The sequence below is a fragment of the Rhagoletis pomonella genome, unplaced genomic scaffold (genome assembly GCF_013731165.1).
Source record: "Rhagoletis pomonella isolate Grant_MI unplaced genomic scaffold, Rhpom_1.0 Rhpom_scaffold_02352, whole genome shotgun sequence".
Classification (NCBI taxonomy): Eukaryota; Metazoa; Arthropoda; class Insecta; order Diptera; family Tephritidae; genus Rhagoletis; species Rhagoletis pomonella.
In genome coordinates this window covers 3,593-30,737 of record NW_023460906.1, presented here as the reverse complement: position 1 = coordinate 30,737, position 27,145 = coordinate 3,593, and the positions used below count along the sequence as shown (strand labels likewise).

Sequence of the window (27,145 nt, the reverse complement as noted above, 5' to 3'; positions counted from 1 at the left end):
CAATATGTCACCAATGAGATATATTGATGTAAATTGTGTATTGTTACTGGCGTATCACGTCCACCTCGACACAGCTCAATGTTAGCGTAGCCGGGTAAAACAAAGTCTAAGCCCAAGTCAGTTATGGGACAGCCATCCAAGTCCAGTGATTCGATCTATATGTGAAAGCAGGAAGTTTATAAGTTTGCAATTGCTCGTGAAATAAAGCAACTCTTTGCTTACCTTTTCAGTCTTTTCCATTGCATCTAGATTGGAATCGGCTAATATTAGCTCACGTTCATGTACCACATCCTGCAAACGTACCAATGTGATTTGTACTTCGGGCGCAACACGCGCCAAATCGGCCAGACCGACTGAGTGCTCTTCATTTAGTAGCCAACGATAAAATGGTATTGAGAAAGGTAGATCCAGCTGAAAAGATAACAAAATATTAATATATCTAGTCTAAAACGACAGCAGTACAAAAAATTTTAATAATTTACCAAAAAGGGAATGGAAAAAAAATTAAACAAAAAATAAAAATAATGAAATAAAGTCTCGTTTGTAGGTATGCGAAGCGGACTCGGACAAAATTATTTGATACGAGTATTAGAGTAATACTTTACACTAGTAAAACTGAACATGTTCACATCATCAGAATGTTTTCTGGCAGCCATTAGAAAATACGCTGTGACTATCAACGCAAGACACTGAAATTTGATTGGGCTTTGAATATGGTCCATCGAAAATGAGGCCAACTTTGGAACCACCATGAAAGCAGTTCCTATGTTAATTAATGTTAATTTTTGTTAATTCTAAAAAATCAAATTTGTGAAAAAAGATCATTGATGGCGACGTCATACAACTTTTTATGTAAGTGTTTGTTGCAAAAAAATGAAGACATATGTACAAGATAAATTAGCGAACTTCAGCCAAACAATTCACTTACCATTCGACTGTCCATTACAGCTTTAGCCATAAATTTTCCGAGGAATTTGAATTTCGCCTTAGATTTTGAAACATGCGGCAACTTTGATGATTTGCCCAGCGGCATAGGAAAGAGTCCATGTGGTGAATTTACATATGTCACAGATGTGTTTGTCGTTATAGTGACCGCAGAGGAGTTACTTTCGCCGATTTCAGGCGGTGTGCTATCGCCACCATCGGATGGCGAAAGATTATGGTGTTGTTGTTGCAACTGCTGTTGCGTTATATTATGTAGTTGCAATTCGTCACCGCCAATTTGTTGCTCAATTATCATATTCAAGGCATTCTCATTTGACGATGATGTGCCACCAACCTGATCCATCGCCTGTTGATGTTGTTGTTGTTGTTGCTGATGATGTTGATGACTACGTGTAGACATGCCCATGCCACTACCACTGCTATTACTGGCACCGCCATGGTGGCCATCGCCAGTGCGATGAGTTCTGCTACTTGAACGCGTTACGGTGGTTGTACTTGCAGTTGTTGTTGTTGTGTTATTTGCTTGCACAACTGTTGTGTTCGTTACTGCTGTAACAGTAACGATGTCTTCTTGTTGCGCTGTCGTCACGTCACTCACTTCATCGATCTGTACGCTGGTGCTCGATTTCACTACATCCGCTATAGTGGAGGAGTTCTGCTTATAACTATCACTACCATTCCAGAGGCCCAGGTCACAACGCTGTAACTCAGCTGAGACCAAGGCATAAAACTCCAATGTTGGGCCAAGTCCAGTACCAACCTATTAAGTAAAATTGAGAAATGTTTGAGAACGGGTCATTAAGGCTTAATTGTTTTTTTTTTATCACTTACCTCGTTCTCGTATTGTATTTCGAGCAATGCTTTCGAATGGCCAACGTCTTGAATAATGTGCTCAGCTTGCTTTAGTATATCCTCGCGTGAAATGGCACGTTTCCGCCTATCCAAGCGTGGTGCCACACGCTCCGACGATTCGGCTGCATTCAGATCAGGAGTCGTATCCAACAGTCGTTGCAAGGCGCGGTCACGGTCAAAGCTTGTTGCATAGAAGAGCAAATGGCGCGTTTCAAAGGGGAAGAGGAACGCACATGCCATACCAATTTGTGGTAGCCACTGCGGTAAATTGCCGGTCATGATTACAAGTGGATCTTGCAGCTGTCGATTGGCCTTGGCTGTGATCTTTGGATGCACAAATTCTGACTGAGGCACAATGTGCTGGCGATGCACGCAGCCATACAACTGCTCCCAATGCCGATTGAGCGCATTTATTATACGTAGCATACATAGCGCATCTAACGAGGCATCCTGCACTGTCACCACATCGGGCGGCAGTGTGTTGGTAAGGAATGCTTTAAGTGCAGACACCGTACTGGGCGCTATGCCCTCATGCCACAATTCGGTCTTCTTGCGCAACAACTTGGACGATGATTTGTTACCTTTTTTTGAGGACGTGGACGTAGCAGAAGATGATGTGCCACATGTGGGTGTATGCAGGCCCGAACCAGAAGTGCCAGCTGCAGCCGATGAGGATGCACCACCACCGTGTTTGCCAACATTTAGACTTGCAGTAGAACTAGTTGTCGCACTAACACTACTGCTGCTCGCCTCTTCCTCCATGGGGCGGTAATAAATTGTATGCTGTTGCACCCAAACGCTAGCATTACCCAGCGGTGTCTCGGTATCTGTATCAGTTTCCGACTGATCATTCACCAGAGGTGAAAACTGCTTAACTGCTTGATAGACAGTCATGTTATAGGGCAAGATGTGATCACCGATCATGAATTGTAATTTGTGCTTGAATCCACTTTGTGACATAACAACAGCGGCCACGTTGTCATCCATATCCTCCTCTGAATCATCATCTGAATCGCCGCGTATACCGCCATAGCCACGCACAACCAGGTAGCGCTCGATCGCCTGCACCATGGCGAGAGGGTCGATTTTGACGGTGCCACCTTTCCATTGCCGTAGATTCGTGCAGTCAGGATGGCGTTGTAAGTTACACTGTGAAAATTAAAAAGAAAAATGTTACACTTATTTACAATATGAATGTAAGATCCCTTAGGAGAGACGACAATTGTCCTTTATCGCACATCGATAAACATTTTTGGGAAGCATAGCAATTGAAACTCACCTTCAGTTGATGCGTATTGAAGAATTTAAGCGCACTTGTGTTGGAGCGTCCGCCAGGGCCGGAGGGAAAGTCGTGCACCTTCACTGGGAACTGTTCCAGCTGAGTGACGCAACCATTTAGTTTCGCAACGAATGCATTGAATGCTACAGCATCAATGTTCGGCATTTGTCCCACCTTCTTTAATGGCTCCAACGGCAAGCCAGCGAATACGTGCATAAATGCCCGCAAGCGCGCATCTCGTTCCACGATGCCATCTTCGCAAGTCATGAAATTCAGCATTGCCTTGATAAGACCTGAGTGATTCACTTCAAATGGTGAAATATCACTTTCTAGTAAAATAGTTTTCAATTCAAGCAGCGCATCTAAGCAATCCTGGAAGCCACCATTTAGCTTGAAGATAATGGTGGATAACCGTTGCAGCACGTTGGTGCCGCCGCTTGTGGCGCTAGCTGAGCCGCTGTTACCGCCGGCACAACCCTCTGCTTTCGCGTTCTCTTGTTCGGCATAACGTTTCACAAACGCAATGGCTTGTTCTCGCACCCATTGGCGTGCCTTCTCACGATTGCCTGCTGCAATGAGGTTCGCATTGGATATGCTCTTGCTAATGCTATTCGCGGCACTGCCCGCGCTGTGGCTGGCAGAATGTGCTGCACTAACAGCGCTGCCACTGTTGTTGCTGCCGCTGCCGGTGTGGTTTGAACTGGCCGCATCTTTGGTAAATGAACTATGGTGAGATCCTTGGCGTCCCCAACGTGCGGGGTTCAGCGAGGCGAGGAATGAAGTTTTCGTCGAACTACTTCCACTGCTGCTAGTGCCGGCACTGCTGGTAGCCCCGCCGCCGCCGCTGAAGCGTGATTTGCTACTGCTGGCGCTGGGTGTGCTGCGACCGGTGCCGCTACCAAGACCTATTGTGAAACAAGATATATATTAAGCAATTTCAAAATCCGTATTTGCGTACTCAAGTTTACTTACTTGTAGCACGACTCAGCAAATCGTGCATTGAAGATGTGGAGGAGCCGCCTCCTTCTTCCTGGCGCGACTTTGAGCGACTGCTAGATTGTGATTTCCGTTTCGGTGGGACCTTGCGTTTCAACATATCGGACATCTTGTGTTGCAACGCAGAAGCGGACGAAGATGAAGCTGTGGATGAGCCTGTGCTTGTGGCCGCTACACCACTATTGCCGCTATTACTCTGATAGTGTGGATCGCACCCGCTTGGTGTCGGCGCGAACACCACTTGTGGCAGATGCTGCTGAGGTGGCGGATGTGCCATTACAGTTGGTGGATTGCTGCTAACGGCCGCACCAGATGATGACGGCATTATTTCGACATGATGTGTGGCTGGTGGTGGTGGAGCATGAGGCTGAAAGTGCGGTGGCGGATGGTGGAAGTGGCCGTGCACGTATTGCCGGGGATCACCGGGCGGTAATGGCGGAGCAGCAGCGCTAGTGGAGTAAACAAAGAAGTTCGGTGCCTGTGCAAGATGTGTGTGCGTGGGTGGTCCAGCAGCCGGCGGAGCAGAGCTGCTGTAATGGTAATGCAACTCGGTCGCCGTGCCAGCGCCGCCAATCACAGCAACAGGTGGTGTGATACCTGTGCTGGAGTTAATCGTAAGCGCAAGCGACCCAGTGGATTGCTGACGTGGCTGCACACTACCAGCAGGCAGTTGTGACATTAGCAGAGGACCACTGCTGCTTGGTGGCATTGCCAAGGTGACTTTTTGACCATTGCCAGGAGTCGATGCGTTGGCAGTTAAAGCGCTCATTGCATGTGAAAAGCTTTTCACTGTGTATTGGTGGTGATGGCCTTGGCTCGCACCTGGTTTCGACGAATTGGGAGTAGAGTTGCCCGCTGTTGTTGAGCCGCCTGCTGACACCGTGCTGTCCATGAAAAACGGGTTCACCTGCAGACCGGACGCAGATGGAGGTGCACTCTGGGAACCCCCACTAGTGCCTGGTAACGGCTTGGGTGAGGGATTGGCACAAATAGGATTGTTGGGATCGGTGAGCTGCGTGATCTGATAAATTACACCCTCGCGTCGGAAGTGTGTGCCGAACACGTCTGGCAGCTTTTGCATCAAAATCTCGGCCATCTGCAGTGCGCCAACCACTATGCGCAAATCGTTGCTGCCCATCATGCCAGCTATGTGACTGGAGACCAACTGATTCTTTAGCACATCTCGCAGAAGTTCGGGTGTGGCATAGTAAACCATACGCAACAGCGCGCGCAAACATTTGTAGCGTACATTGGGGCCAGCAGAGGAGCTATACACTTCGTAAAGTACGTTGAAGAGGTTTTTGATGAACTCCGCAGCTAAACCGCGTTCCTCCTTGAGACAAGCGATGCGTGCATCCACCGATGCGCGTCGACGCTGTTGAGCGCTGCTGGTGCCAGGCGTATTTGGAGCCGTGCTGGGTGTGCTGGACTGTGCTGATGTGCTTGCCGCTGTGTTCGCTACTGTGCTGGTTAACGCTGTAATTGCTGTGGCCACCGCAGAAGCCGACAAATCCTGCCCAGCTGATGAAGCCGCTGCAGTCGGTGGTGGTGGCGGTGGCACATAATTTGGATTAATTTTGCGCTGCACTGGACGCGTTGTGCCAGTGTCTTCGTTAATCTGCTGCATTGAATGAAAGTCGACGGTGTATGTACGACCCAATGTACTCAAACTGAACTCGTCATCCGAATTCAAATGTGCCGCCTCAATCATACGCGAATCAATGGTCGAATAGTTATGCCAAGTGCCACGATCATCACGCCACTGCCATTGCACTTGGTCCTGAGTGTTGAGTGTGGGACGATCCAACAGTGTGTCCACTGTAAAAATACCATCTGTAGGCAGCCGCGGCATTAGTTCGCCAATCAAACAAGTTATCTCGTATAGCTCAGATGGGGAGCGTGTTATGAGCTCGACATGCGACGTGGTCGATGTGTTGGGCTCTGCATTGCCAGTAAGCAAGTAAAGCAGTGTCGATGCAATGTCGTTCTTCAGAAGCGAAATGGCCAGATCAGGGCAGTTGCCACACATCAGGCTCAACATGCGTACGACGGATGTGAACGTGCCGGTGTTCAGTATAGTTGGTGTAACAACCAACAATTGCTGGCAATTTTTAAGCAACTCCTTGCTAGCGATCTCTTGTAACCGCTTAGGATCATGCTGGAAGCTCTCTACCAAACGACAAAACGCCGAGCAAACGCTCTCAACGCACTTCTTGTCTTGCTGCGACAACAACCGAGCCAAAAGCGGTAAACTCTCCGCGACAAAGTGAAATTCCTCCGGGTGCAGATTTAGACAACAGTTCGCCGTAATAGCTAGCGCTGCACGCTGTGCATTGATCGAGAAGAAATCTAGGAAGGTCAGACATGCCGAGACGCCATTGGCTTGCAGTATCGCTTTGTTATGACGACGCGATAATATCTCGAGTGCTGTCAAACTCTGCTCCGCAACATCCATGCATTGAATGGCTTGCAATTTTTCAAGGAATACCGGCACTGCTTCGACAACGGTACCTGAGGAACGTGGGAGCGCCTCCAACATGTAGGCGAGAGCACGACACGCATTGTTCATAATATCGAAATTGTTTTCCATACGCAGCAGCGTAATCAGCGCCGGTACCACCTGCTTGATTGGAAAGCCGGCTAGCGTGTCCTCATTGCCCATAACTAGCATTTGACACATCTCGATAGCGGCCTGCAGCTGTTGACTCTCATCGTGCGATTGCAAGCCTTGCAACAACTGTTGCGCCTTCGACGAACTGCTATTGCCAATGGTGCGATGTAAGATGTGGGTCATGCGTGGTCCCAACGCTCCAAAGAGATGCGGCGGTAGGCCACGCGCCTCCAATAACGCCTGTAGACGCCCCACTTCGCTGTCATCGCTCTCCGAGTCGGCGTGCGAAGTGGCGGCAGTGGTGGCGCCTGTTCCCCCAGTATTTGTGGCCGTCGCGGCAGCAGAAGCGGTGCCCACACCGGCACCCGCACCAGCTCCCGCACTTGCGTTATTTGCTAGATTTGTGTTGGCGGCGCCCAAGGCGGTAGAGACGCTGAGGTTAGCTGCAATACAACGAAGAAAAAATAAATAAAATGATGGAATTGATTGAATATGAGAATAAGATTATACTTCAATATATATATGTAGATATTTTTAGTTGCATACATACATATGTATGCGTAAAGTACAAATGATTTGAAAAAAATATGTATTAAAATTAAAAGAGTAAATACAGAAGTGCTGTCACCGTTTAGCAGGGCAGGCAGGTAAATTGGGTCAGTCGAAGGAAACAGTTAAGTGGGGAAACAGAATAGGGCTTTGTCGTATAAAATAAGGAAAACGGATAAAAGCAATAAAACAAAAAAAATATACTGCATAGCACACTTTAAGAGTGAAGCCAACTTAAGAAAATAGTTAAAAAATATACATATGTGCATACATATACATATATTTACAAAATAAATATAGATAATGGAAACAAAGGAAGCAAAACATGTTGATGAAGCGGTTGATGAGAGGATTTGCTTATATTCGGTTAGCACTTTTCGTCATTTGTTGGTTTTTCGTTTTCTTTTTCTTTCAAATTACCTGTGGTCGATTGTCCACCTGTATTCGGCGGTCCAGTCGGCGGTTGTTGTGCCATTAAACTATAACTTAACGCATCCGCAGAAGCTGTTGTGTACAAAATATATGCGTGCGTTGTGGTCGTGGTCGTGGTTGTGGTGGTGGTGGTGGTAGTTGGATGTGGTAGTGGGTGGTACGAGTAGTATGCGCCATGAAAGTAGAGAATTTTTCTAGGTTCTTATTAAAATCATTAAAACATGCTTATAAATTTACAACACAGTGCTTAAAATAACTTTAAAAGCACCCATTTCCACACTCTGCCCACGCCCACGCCCACTACTACCGATGGAGGACTAAATACACGAGAAAACCAGACTACATATTTTTCAATTAACCGCGTTAACTAACTTCTTATTTATAACGACATATTTACAGTTTTTTAAGCCATCAACTACATAAATGTATATACATACATATAAAATATATGTAAATGCATACCCCTATGCAAAAATATATGTATGCTTTCTCATTTTATAAAGGACTACAACTGCATCTCAAAATTTGCAAACGCAACTATCTGCTCCTTAGTGTTGCCTATACATATGTATGTGGGTTTCAAACGCAAAATTACGAGGGATCAGGCGGATACAATTTCATTAATACAAGCGCTACCTAATAAGTACTTAGTGAAAAATCTAAACATGTAAAAGTATTTCAAGCTTATTTAAGGAAATTGAAGAGATTGAGATCCACGTTACCGCAAAGACTCACGAATCATAACCAACCAAAAACTTTCACATAAGGAAACATTTTTGGGTAGTTATAGGGTAGGTGGCCACCATAGCTGACTGGTTAGAAGTGCGAACTTCCAAGCGATAGGACCCAGGTTCGATCCTTGATCTGAGCGACATTTATGAAACAGTTTTTTTTCTAAAAGCGTTTGCTCTTCGGTAAGCAACGACAAACCTGCCATGAAAAAGCTTTCCATTACTGACTACAGCACGACGCCCACTACAAACTAAAGGAGTTATCGGGCAAGTACTTAAAAAAAAAATATGAGTGAGGGTAAAAATGTATGCCTAGGATTACGAATTTAGAGCGAACTCTTTTTATATTGCATCATAGCAAGAAAAATCTGTTTAGAAACTCAGTCTTTCTAGAATGGAATTATATAAATAAATTTGTACGAGCTTCCAAACAATTTTGTACATTACGATAGATATGGATAACCCGTCAATTTGACACAATTTTCAAGTGTACTCTGAAGCAATTATATAACGGATAAATGATATGCCGTGTTGATCGGAAAAATTCGCTGATTAAAATAACAAAATATGCTACTTCAATTTGACAGAAAATAACTTAAATTATTGAGATGAAGATGGAAGAAATACCCTTCGGATAGGAATAAATATCGTTTTGTCAAGAAGGATACCAGCAGCAAGAAATGCACTTTCGTAGAGGAAGAAATGCCCTTCTATATAGATGGGAAATGACCTTTTGTAGAGGAGGAAATGCGTAAGCTTAATCACTTTCGCGTAAACAACTGCCATTGTTTTCCTATTTCATAAAAAAAAATCATTGGTTTACTAATCGATCACGCGAAAGTGATAAGTCACAGCGTAGAAGGTACTTCCCACTGCAATTACGTAGAAAATTTCTTTCTTAACAAAAGGATATTTCTTCCATCTTTATACGATGAATGGGAAACAAACCGTCAGCGATATTAACAGCGATACGCTAATTGGAAATGTAATTATTTAAGGTTAGGTCTCCAGGACTCTTGCAGCGCGACCAAGAATTGTCTAGCTAAGCAGTGCAGGATTTAGCCCACTTGTTGATATGCTTTTTGATGTATGTAATTTTTAAAGAATCCGAATAATGAGCTCGGTCCAACGAACAGGGCGTGTGACCCTTTTTTTTAGCTCGGAGTTTCCTTTTTCACTGCCGTCATAGCCCTCATGACTTTGCACCCAGATTAGGGAGATTTTATTTTGGGTGGGCTAGTTCAATGAGCGCTCACTGGTCCTCTAGAAGAGATTCTGGTGAGAATAAATATATTTCTAGAGCTTTGAGAACAGTTTGACTGTCCGAAATTGTGGAGATCTTTGTTATGGCATACTGCCGGTTTACTAAGAGATGTGCGGTCTCAGGTATTGCAACCAGAGGTCGGCTTGAAATATTGTTGCATCTTTAATTAAAGGAAAATATGTGTGGATTCGGGCTCCTACAATACCCACACCTACACCGGGAGGGACCATCAGTTTAAATTTTTTTGTGAATCGTCGAGCATCCATGTTTTTGTTTAAAAAATATTCCCTGCCAAGTCAGTATTATTTTTCAATCAAAACGGCATATCCTTTATGGAATTTTTTAGACGTCAACTGTCCGATTGACTGGTTTAGTACCTTGAATTAGGGCTTGTAAGATAGAGAAGCTGACATATTTTAGTATACGGGCGAATTTGGAAAGCATTGGGGCATTTTAATTCCATAAAATGATATTGCTAGCATATAGTATGTGTGTACGAAAACGCTTCACGTGGTCCAAAGTTATGCGGTAAAAATTCCGATGAACTTATACCCTCCCTCTTTTTTGAAGTCGGTTAAAAATATGCATGGCTATTATGGTTTCTGACGGATGCCATCCGCAAGCATCTAATCCGATTCGCACTGTCATAACAAGCGAGTGAGAAGAATTAGTTAGATTCATGCGAATGGCGTCCCTCCCTCCGATGCATTCCTATTCCGGTCCGACAGATTCCATTTGCACAAATGTACTCCTTCACACTCGCTTGTTATGACAATGCGAATCGTATAAGATCCGTGCGGATGGCATCTGTCGGATACCGAGACAAATTCGTTTGTTCCTTTGGGAAATGGGAGATAGGAATCTTGGTTTTGATTTTCTCTGTATTTTCTCTCATAAAATTAAAGATAGCCTTCATTGGGGTATTGCTCTATTTCTATAGAGGAATAGGTTGCAACAGTCGTTCTGTTTCTGCAGCTATTGATACAATAAAAAACGGCGATTTTGTGCATTGGAGATTTAAACTCCTCAGAATATGGAGGAACAACTTGACGGGCTGTGGTAGATAAAGGGAAGACCGCTTTCCTGTGATGGAAAGATCTGGTGGGGAACGTGGTTTCCCTGAGCCGTTTCCAATTTGGGTCAGATCACATTCGACCAAAATGGTTTAGTCTGTTATTTACACCAAGCAAGTAAAAAAGGCTTGAGTTCGTTTTCACGGCAACCGGGTCTACGTAACCGGAACGACCGAAATTGCGAACGAACTTAATGACTATTTTTGTTAACGCAATGACACGAACATTCGTCAATGCCCAACTTTGTGATTAAACTTTTTTTTCATTTAATGTTCAGTGAAAATATGGCATTTTTTCGCTTAATTCTGAAAATTTATTATTACTTTCAAAAATTATTTTTTTAATATATTTAAGGAAACAGTAGCAAATTGCGTTTAGAAGAACTAAGTAATGGCTGAACCCATTTTATTATTAAATCTTCGAAAAAATTATAAGGCAAAACAAAAACAAATCTTTCATAATTTGTTTTTTGTTTGCCTGTAAAATAATGGGAACGATTTATTCACGTTGAATGCGTGATGACCCCAATTGTGTTTTGAAATTATTTATATCGGGTTTCACTGCTCAAACTTGCACATTTGCCAAAGATCGCTATGAGTAAAAGCCACTGGGGTAGATAGTTTACTGAGGTATGCACTACGGCCTAAGCACCTATTGCACCTAGAAATAGCTTACGAACAAACAGCTGTCTAACACGGAAAAACTTCATGTTTTCCACACCTAACCTCAAAATCAAATAATTTTAAAACAATCCACCTAAATGCATAGCTATTCCTATCGCGCACCCTCGAGTGTTGTTCCTGCGCCCACAATCATCTTAATACCCACCCACTTCTTCTTTAAATACTTCAATAGCCAACACCTTTCTATTTCCCTCTACCGTTATTTACAGGTTTCAACATTATAGCATAAAAATAAACCAAAAAATAAAGTAGCAACGTCTTGCGCTTGGAAACGATTGACCTACAACTATACTTGCACAGGTACTGGTGGCGAGGTGACAGCGAACGAAAAAAAAACAACGAAAATTAACGAGAAAACCAAAAACATCAACCCCGCATTTGCTGCACTTACCGCTCGCTTTATTATGCGCATTCATATTTATGTGGCTACTATTCGTTGCGACAGTGGCGACGCTAGCGGTGTTGGCAGCAGCGGTGGTAGTGTTGGCATTAGCGGTGGCGATGGCGGCAGCACTCGCAGACGACGCACCAACGAGGTGACTCGACGATGACGACGATGAAGACATCGCAGCATTCAAATGTGCATTGGCAGCAGTTGCCCGGTAATTATATAGGAAACCGGGTTGCACGATAGTGGCGCCACGATGATGCGCCTGTTGTTGCTGATGCAATAACGTTGCAGTATTGCTTTGATTTTGATTTTGTGATGTAGCAATGGCAACAACCACGGCACCTCCTGGTGCGGCAGCAACCGAATGATGGAGCATGTGATGATGCTGTTGCTGCGGTTGCGGTTGATGATGGTGCGGCTGATGCTGATGAAGGTGAGCATGCGCGGGCGCGTGGTGCGGGTGGTGGATATGATATTGATGATGGTTCCCCATGGCAGCGGCAGCTGTCATTAGCGTGGCACTGCCGCCGCAGCCAACGTTGCCGCTGCCACTACCACCACTCGTTGCTGCTAATAGCGTTGGCGCCGATACGAGTGCAGCGTTGTGTTGTATTCCTCCCAGAGCGCTGCTACTTCCAATACCACTTCCGCTGGCGCCGCTTCCACTCCCGCTGCCACTGCCGTGTTGCGCTGCCGAGCTGACGCAAGAACCCGTTTTGCTTCGTGAACTGCGCCTGAGCGAATGTGAAGAATGTAACGATGTCGCCGCCGCCGTCGATGTGCCTGCCGTTGAGCTGGAGCCTACCACTTCGGCTGCCGCGACTACGGTGCGACCTTGCCCGTAACTGTGCTGCGCTGCGATTTGTGCGTTCAAGTGTGGCGTAAAAGAGGGTGTAGCAGCCGAAGAACGATCAACAACCAAGCCGGTGCCTAGTCCAATATCAATTGTCGCCGGATGTATTTGATGATGTTGTGCAGAAGCTACTACTGCTGCTGCTGCTGCTGCTGCCGCCGCTGATGCTGTAGGCGGCGGATGTGGAATGCGGTGCAGTGGCTGTGCTTGGGTTTGTATGTGTGTGAGGGGCAACGGTAGCGCTGGCACAGGTGGAGGAGGCTGCTGGTGCAAATGCGGATTCGAGTGATGATAACGTCCACTTAGCTGTATATGCAACGGTGGCTGTTGCGCTATTTGTTGATGCTGCGGCTGCGGCGCGGGCGGCGGCGGTGCTTGTTGCTGCTGCTGCGGGTGCTGCTGATGCTGCTGCTGGTAGATAAGCGGTGCGCCGGTAATGGGTGCTGTACCAGCAAGGCGTCCTGTTGGTTGATAGTGATTAAGATTTAAATTTAATATGGCTGTGGTTGAGGCTGCGACTGCGGCAGCGGCGGCTGTTGTTGCTGCTACTGCGCTATTGGTCGCGGGGTATGGCGCGTGATAAAAATGCACGGGTTGTTGTTGTTGATGTTGCGCATGCACGTGGGCGTGGGCATGCCCGCGTGCCTGCACTTGCAGTTGTGGTTGAGTTTGCACTTGCGCGTGCGCGTGCTGTTGTTGTTGCGATTGCGCTTGCAATTGTTGCAAGCGCGTTTGTGATTGTTGTTGTTGGTGTTGCTGATGCTGATGATGACGTTGTTGCTGGTGTTGATGGGATTGCGGATGCGCATGCGGAAGCGTATGCAAATGAGGTTGATGTTGGTTTTGTTGTAGATTGTGCTGTTGCGATTGCAGCTGCGCCTGATAGTGCGCCTGCGGATTGTAATGGTAGTGTTGCCCGCCAGCTGTAGCGTGCAAATAATGAGTTTGTTGCAGCGGCTGATGATGGGGCAGCACAACCTGGCCGGCTGCCTGTTGTTGGCCACCACCTGGCTGCGTAAAGTGTGCGGAAACCAACGGGTGGTGTGGCAATGGTTGCTGATGCTGATCTCTCGGTAGCTGTGGCTGTGGCTGAGGCTGCGGCCGTTGTCCAATTGTTGTAGCTGCCGCTACACCCGAAACGGACGCGCCACCTCTAGCGCCACCCGCAATTGTCGCTGTGCCAGTTAAACCGCCGCCAGCAACAAAATCTGTGCTGCCACCACTGTTGCGCGTCTGTCGTGCCCCCAGATTCGGGGCTCTGTTGTAGCCCGTCGTCGTAGCTGTGCTTTTGCAAGCGGACTCTGTAATACCAATCCTTTTGCTGCCGTTCAACCGCTTTTTGCCTGCGCTTCTACCGCTACCGCTACTGCTGCTGTTGCTTCTTGTGCCTCTGCTACGATAATTCCTGCAATTTTTACTGTTGTAGAATTTTATGCGACGTTGTCCTAAGCGCCGACGTCTGTGCTTATTCTTCTTGCTCTTTTGCTGCTTCTTGCTGTTGATGATCCTTCTTTTCACAAGTGCGATTGTTAGGTTGCCTTTTCGCCAGTCCAGGTGTAAGCAAACAGAAGAAAATTCTTGTTGTAGTAGTTGTTGAAGCAATAAATTTTTTATCTGTTCTTGTTTTTTGAGTTATTCGTTCATAAATAGTTTTAATTTGATATCCTGAATGAATGGAGAAGCGTGTTTGACGTAACTATTTTATTCTGGTTTTAAGTGAAGCTGCTAATGAGTTAAAAGGAGGAATGAAGGTGTTGTTGATGGCTATGGTGGCTAGTGACTAGTGAATGACTGATTGACTGACTGATTGACAGACTTGTCTGGTGGTTGGCTAGATGATGATAGCTAGCTGTTAGGTATCAATGATGATGAACTCAATCTCGTTGATCTCTTCATAAATTGCTGCTGCTTTGACGACGATGATGTTGTTGTTACTGACGCTCGTTTCGCGTCGCAACCCAGCAGATGCATTAAATCAGTAAATTAATCCGTGTACAACTTCGTACTTTGCAACGCCGCTCTCTCTTCTGTCACTCGCCCTCCAACTTATTAAGCTTCTCAAGCTGCGCGCTGTTTAAATTCGTTCTTCGATTGTAATAAAGGTTTTTATTTGCTTACGTAGCTTTATTGTTATTTGATTTATGCTGTTTTTGCATTCACCATTCACTTTAAACCTTGTTGTTGTTGATGCTGTTGTATTTGCTTACAAACTTGGAAAGTGCCAATTATTGCACTTACTAAGAACGCGTATAGGACGATAATGAAAACGCTGGAGACCAAGAGTCTGACGACAATGACGATGTAGGGGACGACGAAGACGACAACGACAACAACAACAACATCATCATCCTCATCCTCATCCACAACAACAATAGTAATTTACGACGCCGAATGATTGAATGTTACGAGTACTTATAGCAATTTATTTTTTCTTAAAAAATATTTTTAGACTAAAATTCCTTTATTTAACTTCAAACTTGTATTTTGAAACAAAAAAAAATAGCATTGATAATTTGAATTTTAAATTTATTTAACGTATAAAGAAAAACATAAAACGTAAGCAAATTATAGTTTAAAAAAGACAACACCAAGTAATAATCTCTTCAACTACAACTGCAACAACAGCAACGTGCAAAAATTTACGCTCGCTTTTAATTTTATTTTATAATTATGCATTTTTTTATTTACGAATTTTGTATTTGTTTTATTTATTTTTAGTTTTTTTCTCTTCATTCCGTGGCGTCTTATCTTGCCACTTCTTCAACAATATAACCCACTGCTTTTCTGCTTTCTTCTGTTTTTATAAGTTTTTCTTTTGCTGCCTTCTACTGTTCGCTACAGCTACAGCTTTGCATGCATTGGCAATTTGAATCACACATTTCATATTTCATACTATGTACATATAATAATTATAGTCCCTTGGCTCTTGAAATTAATTTTGAAACATTTCGTCTTGGCTAATCCAGTGTGTGTATGGTGAGAGGCTTGTGGTGCTATAGTTAAAAATTTAAAAGAAAATACGGCTGCTCTTGCACTTTTTAAAATCCTATTAAAAAATTGTTCTTTTTTTTCATTTGCTTGATTGGTTCGTCGCCATCGTTGTAGTCATCTGCCAGAGCTGCCACCTTCGTTCGCTAATAATTTGGCTCCTTGATTTCAAAACAGCATAGAGCTATAAAATGTAATCTACATTCGCGTGTAACTGCCTTGCAACACAAGCAAAGGCTCAATTAAGAGCGCCTTATACTTACGTACATATTAACAGGTATGAAAATTAAGATTTAAATGATAAAAAAAGAAACATAAAAGGTAACTTTACCAAGCAGTGGGCCCGCCCACACTTATTCTAGACAAAAATGTGGATTAAAAGCTGCCATGATAAGTTATGGACAAAAGCACAGTTTAAAAAAATGTGAGTGAGTAGTACGGATATATAAGAATTGGTTAGTTAATTAAATTGTGTGTTAAAAAGTGTGTTAGTACTTATTATAATATAAAATTAACGTTATCACACAATAGACTGTCTGCCTTTTTCTGGCATATCATCTATATACAGCCGCTCAGCCCTGTAATAAGGTGACAGCACTGTTTTTTTTTTGTACTCTTTGTATTTTCTTCTCCAGATTCATTAGCTCTATGATTTTCTTTCATACATATATACAAAAATATACAACACAAAATTACACATGATGTGCCTAGTATATCATAAATTCATGTATTTACAGATCGAAGGTGTAAAATATACAAAGAAATTTGAAGTTTTGGTTAAACCACCAGGCAACACATATCCGGGCATCTCAAAATTCAAATATTAAGATTTATACATACTTACATGTAAAATTGTAGTAATATATTGTAAGCTTCGTTTTTAAAACTGCCCATTGATAAAAAATCATATATGAGCCGTTCCATTGAGGCTGGTGGGACATTTTACTCCAGAATGTGATCAATTGTGAGTTATAACTAAGTATGTCGTCGGAACTTTTACAACAGCGAAATAGATTTTTAACATAGAACGATAACCGATGTATAAATGGCTTTAACAAAATTACCAAACGATTTATTAGTTTTATTTAACTATCATTTGAATAAATGTGACCGGTGGGACACTGAAAAGAGCTCTATTTTATCCTTGTGCACTCAAAGATAAATCTTAGCCAAAAAACTTATGGCCCTATTATATATGTGGCGACTGGTGTCTAGTTGCTGGTCTAGTAGCCGTAGCTACCAGTATCGTATTTTGTAACAGAAACAGAAAATTACGCTAGTAGACTCAGTAGCCGACCTTCAGAACCCAGTTGCGATACTTAATGCGAATTTTAGTATATGGTTGCCCATCGGCCATCAGTCGCCATACATATATAATAGGGCCATAATTATGCATGCAGTTTTATAGCCCAGAAAAAATTTGCAAATTAGTATGCCAAGTTATTGAATTTTCCTGAGTTTGGCACAAAGCTTAGAGGTGCTATTTTTACTAGAGGGGCCAGTTACTATAGAAATTCTACCGTTTTTCTTTTCTTTTTTTTTTAGAGCCCTGGCGATGTTTTCAAACGTGGCACGTCCATTAAGTTTTAAGACACAAAATTACTAAATCGTGGCTAAAAATTTGTATATCGTTTTTTTTTTTAATATTTTATAAGCATTACAGTTTAACGGGGCGATAAATTCTCTATAACCAATGTTTTTTATAAAAACCATTTGGTCGTCAAACAAATGACCTTGGTCTGAAGTATGTGAAATTTAGAACTACAATCTTGTCAAATGAACGAAGTGTACTGGCAGGAGCATACAATTGTTCATGAGAAAATACAGGTCATACAAAAGGCGGGAATGATTGAAAACTATATACCAGGGATTAATATTCGCAAGCCAATTAAAATGCCAGTTAAATTTTCACAATCTAAAGAGTACCATTCACCACAGCCTTCTTTGTGTTTACATATCGACCCCTGATTGCGATTTTATGGTAAGCGACAAAAGGTAAATTTTACAGGAGGTTTTTTTAATTCTCACTTAAACAGTGTAAAAATTTATTTGTATATAAATGGACAACAACATTATTGAATGATAGCTTTCTAATGGGACTATTTATTTTTTGCATACCTATTTTTTAAAGATAAAATAGTGTTTATGATATTTTTCCTGAACATGCTGAGAGGAAAGTTACCAAAGAATTGCCGCTTGCGATGTTTTTATGTTGTATAATCTGGACATTTATACACGAAGGTGTGCGGGTACCTTAAGGATTGTTTGGAAAACTGAATTTTAAGTCAATAAAATATAAACACTGCAAATCGGCAGAATAAGCTCAAAATATTTTCAACATTAACTGTTTGGTGCATCTACTGGATTGTCTACAAGTTTTCTTCGTGGATGCAGCGATAAAGCTTATTCAATTCTCTAACAATCTAAAATGATTACATTGACGCTACTATTTGGTATTTTTAGACATTTTTTTAAAGAATGAGAAAAAAAGATTTAATCCTTGACCAGTAGCTCGTTTCTGTAACAATTCTGTACCAAGGCGAATTGAGATATGAATTCGCCGCCCTGTTCTCTACTGCTAATGAGTAGTAGAGAATGACATATATTCTCTACCAGTAGAGAAATAATCGGTAGAGAAGAGTTACGGAAACGAGCTACTGAATAGGTTCATGGCCAAAATCTTCATATTTAGGAGATTTTTGGTAAGTTTCGAAATCGAAAAAATTGCTAAACGTAAACTTTTAATCCAGAGATTAAAATCAAAAGCTGAAATTTTATAAAATAAAGGCTGAAGTGCAAAAGTTATGATAAGTAAAAGGATAAAATCAAAATCTTATAAGCAATTTGAAAGGAGATAAACGGCAAAATTAAATAATCTCGAAAATGTGAATCTATATGGCCGTGTACGCTGGTGTTAAGATGGAAATTCGAATTCAGTTGCAATTTTTTCTAGACCAATGCCTACAATAGGAATACAAACCCCGTTAGGTGTCTGTTTTTCATCTATCTGATATGCTTTTAAATCTTATTTGGCAAAGCAAGAGTTTCAAAAAAGACCCCGCTAGACGAGCTACGCTGCACGTAGTGATTGCAGCAGCAATTGCATAATGGCAGATTGCACTTAATATTGATGAGGGAAAGAAGCTGGGTTTTAAGCAACAAGTTGTAGCAAGTGCCGATGGAACTTTGGTTAAAACTACCGTTCGAACTGCTATTTACAATTAAGTTCTGTACACAGTGTCGCTTACGATAAAATTGTAGGAACTCAAATGTGTAAACAAAGCAAACGATAAAATTCATTTTGCTTTTTTTTCGTCTTCAAAGTCTCTGATTTTGCAGAACGTTGTAACCACTATTTGTAACCTATTTGCAGCAAAAAAAAAATTTGTCGATAATTTGTCGCTTACGATAAAATCGATATGTTGCGTGTAGGTAATTTAATTTTTTTGCGTACCAGTTTATGTAGAGGCAAACCGCAGACAGATAAATCGTTCAAAAATTCAGTAGTGTAATTGTTGTGCTTCCGAACATCATCAGAATTAATTTCAGCAACACTAAAGTATCATCGTTTTTAAGATTTCACGAGAAATTGGCATATTCCATTACCAAGTGATTTGAGAAACTCTACAAGCTCAATTTCCTGTGGAGGAATGGGAAAAATTCAGACCGAAATTTAACGCAATTTTCAATTAGGGTGATACGGGAACCATTGGACACTATGTATCTCAGATAATTCTCGACAACTCGAAAAATTTTAAAACATTGACGAATTTAGATAACTCCATACATTTCAGGAAGTCGATACATTTCAACAATTCGATACGTATGGATTGCTCAATGAACTTTAAAAACACTCAATAAATTCGATAACGCTACAAATTTCGATAACTCTACAAATTTCAATATCTCTACAAATTTCGATATCTCTAGAAATTCGATAAGTTTATATAACTATGCATTTCCAGAACTGTATAAACTTCGATAACTCAAAAATTTGCATATCTCGAAATGTATCTATAACTCGATTTCGTTAGCTCCATAAATTTCCTGGTACTCGATAAAATTCGATAAATCACAAAATAGTGATAATGCGATAAATTCATGTATGAGATAAAAAAGAAATGCTAACCAATTTTTTTCAAACCCTGTCGGAAATACCAACAACAAAAATGAGAATTTTTTTCAAATCCTTGGTCCGATTCCCATTACCTCCAACTTTTGGAAATTTATAGCCCAGTGTTTTTAGTGGCAGTTGAAAATTCAGGCTGGAAATATTTTTACAGCTGATCAAATTAAGGTCTGCATTTTTTGAAAGTAATGCAATTTATTTTGATGATTTTTAAGTTTAAAGTAACTTTGTACATTAAACTTGCAAGGTTTTGCATATTTTACTGCAAAGCAGGGACATCAGCACAACATGTGGTTAGTCTAGCGTAGAATGAGGAAAAGACAAAATCCCTCCTAGCAACAACAACAACTCTTGCCTACAGGTTGGTACCTTTTTTGGGCTCGATAGGCAATTGAAAAGCAGATCATTTTCTCTACGAAGAAAAATTACGCTCTACAAGTCTCGCAGAAACTTGGACGAAACCGAACAAAGATGAGAAGGCATGGCGATTTCGAAAGAACTATTCTAAGCAAGACCTACGGCCCTACGGAATGTCGAACTGTACGAGCAGTTTAACGACATGGACGTGCATAGTTATATGAGGCTCCGGTGAAAAGATCCTACGAGTCGGCACACATGCGTGGTCAAAAAATGACGCCCAGAAACACTATGGACGAACCAAGTGCGGAACAACTTGCCTGCACTCGGAATGCACAACTGCCGAAACTTCGTAAAGGTGAGAGTCAATTGGCGAAGTTCTTGATCTCAACCCAAAGCCGAAAAACGATTATAGTACCAAATAAGATGATGGCCGAATAAAAAAGTTTACGAATTTGTAAAAATGTACGAATCGTGTGGTCCAACGTTAAAAACAAAGCATAAGCGTAAAAGTGAGTCTAATATTTTTTTCCAGAAGAAATTAATCAGTACTTGTTGCTTATTTTTTATTCAATAACAATAAAAAAATGCTTTGTGAGTTTTCGAGGCGTTTCGAGTGTTTTCAAAATTCTTTCGGGACCGTTCAGGTGTTTTCGGGACTTTTCCCCGTTTCCAGATTTCTTCCAGACTTGGAACATTTCAAGATACTTACTTGTGTTTTGCTATTCCAATTTTTTCGGAACTTCTCCGTTCTTTTCTGATCTTTCAACCCCTAGATTCAATTTTAACTTTACTCCTTATGAATGGCATAAAAAACACTGGTTAATTTGCGCCAAAAATACCGGCTATTTTCTGCAAAAAAAGACTGGTTATTTTCTAAAAAAAAAACATTGATAATTTAATTAAGTTAATTTTCAAATTTCGTGAAACCGAGCTAACAAATTATAAAACTCAATGCATCTGCGGAGTAGTAATTACTGAAGTAAAAATCCTAAACCGTTTAGAACGGATTCCTTTTTTAAGTTTAAAAATCTTAACCTCTCAACAAATAAGAACTAAAAAATATAAAAATACTTAATACTCTCCGATGCCTATAGCTAATTTGAATGCAGTATTTCTGAAGCACAACTTTGCTCTTAAAATAAAACCTTTGGATATTCACAATTTACCCAACTGCACGCTCTTCAAATCATTTATACATATTGCATGTGGTAACCAAAACTTGCATTTCATCACCGCAACCGTAAAAAATAAATAATTGTGTTTGTATATATGTGGTATGTATAAACCAGTTTGCACTTTCTCGTTCTACAAATGTTCGCGGCATAAGTAAACTCAAATAATACAGCTACATTTATATTTAAGGTTAAAAATAAATCAGCAAGTGCCAAGTAGATATACATATGTAATTTTATATAACTGATTGTGCTTTAGCAGCCAATTTAGCAAAATACAGAAACAAGCACAACTTTTGCCAATCTGCATTTATTTAAGCCGTTTATGGTATATGAAATACTTAGCAGATTTTGCTTGCTGCGCATTCTGTTTCGTTTTCTTTGTTTCATTTCGTTTTTTTTTTTCTATTTTCATTTCCTTTTCATTTATTACACTTTTTATTTCATTTGTCACAATAAAAACTAGAATGAAAGACTCACCTTCAACAGCTTCCTCAGAATCCTCTGTAGCTAGTTCTTCGTCTTCTTCCTCTTCTTCAACGATATCGTCGTCGTCTTCTTCCTCCTCTTCGTCGATATCGTCGTCTTCGTCGTCGACGTCCTCCTCTTCTTCTTCGTCGTCGTCCCCAACGTCACCGTCGCCGCGTATAACGACGTCACCTTCGGCTACAATCGAATCGTCCTCTAAATCAGCCGCCTCGTTATCGTCGCCGTCTTCTTCTTCGTCGCCGTCGTCGTCGTAGATCTCAACGTTATCTTCAGAGTTTTCTTCTTCCTCCTCGCTGGCGTTAATAGCACCAACAGTTATTACACCACCACCGTTTAAAACACTCTCGTCAACTGAATTAGCGTTGGATGCGGTCGATGCGTTGGAGGCGTTATTGGCGGTAGACGAACTGCCGCTTGCGTTCGTATTTGTGTTGTTGCTTTCGATAGCAGTATTTGCGTCGTTCGAAAACGATATCAGTTGATGATAATTGCGTAAGCTCTTGCGATATTTGCAATATCTGTCGACTCTGGCTGAAGCACCACTACCAGTGGCTGCTGAAGTGGTGCGACTTCCCGACTGTCCACTACTGCCTGAGCTGCTGACTGCTACGGCTGTGGCAGTTGAAGCTGCGCTATGATTTGAGTTTGAATGTGGATTTGCTTTTGTATTTGTTGTTGTTGTTGTCTCAGCTGATGCAGCTGTCGATTTCGCGTTAAATTTAATGCGACCTCCTACGACTGATAGGAAGCGGCGAGTGTTGTGCTGTTGAGACGGTTGAGCCTGGTGCTGTTGTTGTCGCTTATCTCCACTACCACATTCACTTTTACGTGTGTCAGACGACGATGAAGTTGTAGCTATGTTTGCGCCACTCTGAAGATTTTTATTCTGTTTTGAATTTGCCTTGTGTTGCCTACCCTCAGCGGTGGCGGTTGTGTTGAGCTTACGAATTTGCTTTTCCTGCTGCTGTTGTTGTTGATATTGACGCTGGTTGTTATCGCTGCTATTATCGGCGGCGTTGTCACCTGCGTCGAGAGTTGCTGATCCTCGTTTGCTGTGCGCTGCAGTACGACTGTGACTGATTTTACGTGTTTTGCGAAAATAATTAAGTAAGTTACTTTTTGTGTTGCCGTTGCCGCTGCTGCTGCTGCTGCTACTACCGCTGCTACTACTGGCGCTGAAACTGGTGCGTGGTGCTGCAGCCGACGTTGATTCTACTGCTGCTGCTGACGCTGTCGCTGTCTGGTTGAAGTTAATATTATCAGTTTTGACTTTGTTTAAGCTGCTGCCCCTACGACGTGCGTGTCTTTTGGGTGCCGATGCAAATGGTAATGAATGCCTGTAGCTTTGATTGGATGTAGTGCGACCAAGATTGTGGGCGTCTTCAGTGGTAAGTGTCTTGGAGCGTGTGCGCTGTGCAACACAATCACCCTGATTGGCACCTGTGGATGTGGAAGCTGGTGCTTCTGTTGATCCCGAATCGAGACCTGACGAAGTTGTGAAACTGTTGTAGTGCGCAGTTGTTGTTGTTGGAGTAGGTGTTGACGTTGATGAGGTCGCTGATAAGTTAGAATGATAACGGCGCTTCTTAAGTGGCGAACTTGAATCTATTGGATAATTCATAGTCAATGCGTAGTATTTGCGGAAACGAAGCAAAAAATAATAACAAGAACAGTATAAAATATGTACGGTATGATGAAAATTCTAAAATTGTCTAAAGGGTTTGACAACTGTGAAATTCATTCACAATTATTTTAAAATATGAAATGGCGATTCGCTGCTAAGTATGAAGTTATTGAAAATCCGTTAATAATTCGATAATGAATGTATTCTAAATCATTTCTCAACGAAGTTGCAGAGAATGACATGAAATATCTTTAAGAGGTATAATTGAAGATAGCACAAACAGGAAAACATGAGAACTGAGTGGCATGTGCCATTAAATATTTTTAAGAAATGCAATCAATATACATACAGTATTTGCCAATACAATAGCACCCCCATTTCAAAGTGATATTGTTTCGCACTCATGTTTATTTATTTATTTTTAGGAATTTTCAAATAAAATTCAGTTAATTCTCTAACAAAACCCGTATAAACCCAAGATTTGAACTTTGTAAAAACTACCAAAAAAATGCAAAAATGTTCACCTAAATTTCAATTTTTTCTCAGAAGTGCAAGAATTTTTTTAATATACAGTTTTGTATATTCAATTTTAGTCTAACATTGTGCAAGGTTGAAAGTGGTTAAAAATCACCGTTGATTTTTTAACTTTTTTCGCCGAAAGTGTTGTGGGTTACTTCCATATAAAAATAAATTGTGTTTATTCGTTATATGAAAGCAAATGCGACAAAAAAAAAAATCTAAGAAATCAACGGTAATTTTTAACCATTGGAAACTTGCACATTATTAGACTAAAATTGAATTTGCTATAAGACTGCGTACCCAAAAAAAATTTTAATACTTAGAAAAAAGTTTGAAATTTAGGTGAACATTTGTTGCATTTTTTTGTAGTCTTTTACAAAGTTTCAAACTTGGATTTATATGGGTTCTTTAGAGAATGAACTGTATTTTAATTGAAAATTCTTAAAAATTAATAATTAAGCATAAGTGGCACCACTTTGAAATGGGGGTGCTACCAATACTTATGTACAGTAATTAAGTACATTCGTATATTTATACACTGGGGTGTGAAATATTATTATTTTTTTTTTTTTATTCAACAATTTTTATCGAGCTCGAGACCGTTTTTTAATGAAAAACTTATTGTGGAAAAGCAACAATAATTGAAAAAATGGTAGGAGTGATAGCTATTTCGGAAATCACCAAATTTCCTCATCAGACTTCTTTCAGTAGGCTTCGAACCGACGATCCCACTGACTCAGCCAGTTGCCTATGCACTGTGCCTTGTAATTATCGTTGCTTTTACCCACTTTTTAATTTTTTGTTATGCCAATAAAAAATTACTATATGTTTATATTTTACGGAACAACTAGGGTTTATAACCCTAAACATTCGTCGGCTGCGATTGCCTTTCACTTTTGCACCTCCACAGTAACTTTTTTTGTCCAAACCAATTGTCAAACCTTAGTAGACCACTAGCTTACCGTTATTTTTCCTCTCTTGTGAAGTTAATGTTGTGGTTGTAGTTGAGACAGCAGCTATAACTGTGGCTGAAGCTGAAGTAGATGCTAATGCTGAAGTTGTTCGCTTTAATTGATGCTGATCGTGGTGGCGTTTTCGATCACTGCGTGCGACTCCAACCTGGACACTGAATGAAGCAGCCTCTGTTGTAGTACCACTATTATTCAAAGCTCCACGGGACGATGCACGTTTGCTCGAGTGACTCCTGCTGATGCTAGTGTTGGGACTACTACCACTGCCAATTGCTGGGGAGCGATTTTTGCTATGTGCACGCTTTTTTCCACTGCTACTCACGATTTCCACAGCCGACGACTTGCTTGACGTTGGTGCTGATGTGTGTGCTGATTTCTGTTGCTGTAGCTGTTGAGGTTTATTAGAGCTACTTTTGCTACCACTGGCGAAACTTCCGTCACTGCCGTTTGTTTGTTGTTGCTGGTTATTATTTTTATTGCTATAAGAATGTAGCTTAATTTGTTTATGCTGCGGAGAATTTTGTGTTTGTTGCTTCTGTTTTAATTGTCTGCTGCGACGCGTTTTAGTTGAAGCCGCTTCTGCGGCTGTTGTGGTTGTGGTTGTAGCTGGCGCCGTACTCGCTATTGTGGTGCTGTCGTCGTGCCCCTCCGTCACTGCAGAGAGCGATTGACTGTTAACGGATTCGGCCATAGACGACACTTAACCGCTCTTTCGATCACACTAAACATGCCCTCGCAACACTTGTGTCCTTTCGTGTTATAGCCAATTTAATTCCGTTACACGATATCAAAGTAAAAATAAAACTAAAATAAACTGACGGTTGTGTTTGAGCTTATGGTCGTGGCTAAACGTTTTTGCTTTCCCTTTTCTGAGTGCAATTTTATTCACAACAGGGAAATAGGTTGCTGACCGAAATTGCCGTGAGCTTACGGCACTCTTAAAGCTTCGCTTCCGACTACAGCAATTGTCACTTTCTCTCTGCTCGGTTTTGCTTGGCCGCTTCAAGGAATCTGGAAGTCGTAGAAAATAATTTATTAATATGGTAAATTCAACTAATTTTGGTTTGAGCTGCATCGATTTTTTATACACAATTAATTTAATGATACAAATTTCCTTAACACTCAAAATAAAAAATGAAAGCCCTTTATGGCAAATGCTTTTGATTTAAAAAGCAAGCAACACGTAAACGCAAGAAGGTGGTGGTACTTGAACAGCTGATATGATATTTTTGTCCTACACTAGTATAGCAGAATGTCATCCAAGATGAACTGGTGTAACTTCAAGATGTCAACAAAACGAAATGGCGAAAATTGTCTCCTATTTTCTTTCATTTTGACATCCTGTTGTACCTAAAAGCAATAACAAAATACACGGGACTTTTACTTCAACTGAAAGTTGCGTGAAAAATCGCCTCATGTAAATTTCCCAACATACGGCGTCTTGCTAAGGTAGCTGAATTTACACATTCTTACTTATAAAGTAGGACTTACATATATTAAATTGTCCATCCAAAGCGGCTAAGTCACAACTTTAAGGTATTTCAGTTATCTTTTACTCAGTTGGAAGTCAGTTGAGTTTTTTCTGTATTGTAATTTCTTCAAGAAGAGATCACCAGTAAATAATATGGTTAATCAGGAACCTTAAATGTAAATAATAGATTTACTGCGGAAAGGGAGGAAAAGTGGCAAAAAATTGTGGAGTTTGCCTCATGAAAATGTTAAGACCGAGAAAAAATATAGCCTAAAGTGTTCCCAAAGACAAAGGCCGTCTGTCAAAAAATATTACGGTCCGATATGTTGTGAACATAGTAGCAAGTAGCGATGCAGCCACTTTTGCAGAAGCCCTTAAGGTATTAAACTTTAATGCGAGGCGAATGATAGTCAAATTGAGCGCAAAGGCATAATAAAAGAAGAAAAAAGCCAATTTGATCAAAATACATGTGCGAGCGTGGCAGCATTTTGCTGTGTCGCACGAAAACCGGACCGTTGCCTCTTCGGATACATATGTTAGGCCTTTCAGAATGCAAAAAAAAAAACACATTTAAGTTTCAATTGAAGGTTATTTGGTCCGACAAGACTAAATTAATCGCTTTCAATCAGATGACAGGGCATGGTATTGGATCAAAGACCCAAGTTAAGTCCAAGCGCATGATGTAAGGCAAACTGGGAATGACAGTGGTCGGTCAATAATAGTTTGGGGTGTATTTCAAAAATTTTGTTGGTCCGTTAGTACG

General features: G+C 41.3%; 1 protein-coding gene across 1 annotated transcript; it reads right to left on the bottom strand.

Moving 5' to 3' along the window:
- Positions 1-5: 5 nt before the first annotated feature.
- On the bottom strand, positions 6-25,954 carry LOC118753324 (E3 ubiquitin-protein ligase TRIP12-like; the record flags this gene model as incomplete). Its single annotated transcript, XM_036488198.1, has 11 exons — positions 24,903-25,954; positions 22,914-23,402; positions 21,789-22,856; positions 11,807-13,120; positions 7,653-7,736; positions 4,049-7,126; positions 3,077-3,981; positions 1,777-2,946; positions 929-1,705; positions 223-411; positions 6-155 (listed from the first exon to the last, which is right to left on the bottom strand). Coding segments are annotated over exons 1-11 (9,924 nt in total), but the record flags the coding sequence as incomplete, so codon positions are not given.
- Positions 25,955-27,145: the final 1,191 nt, after the last annotated feature.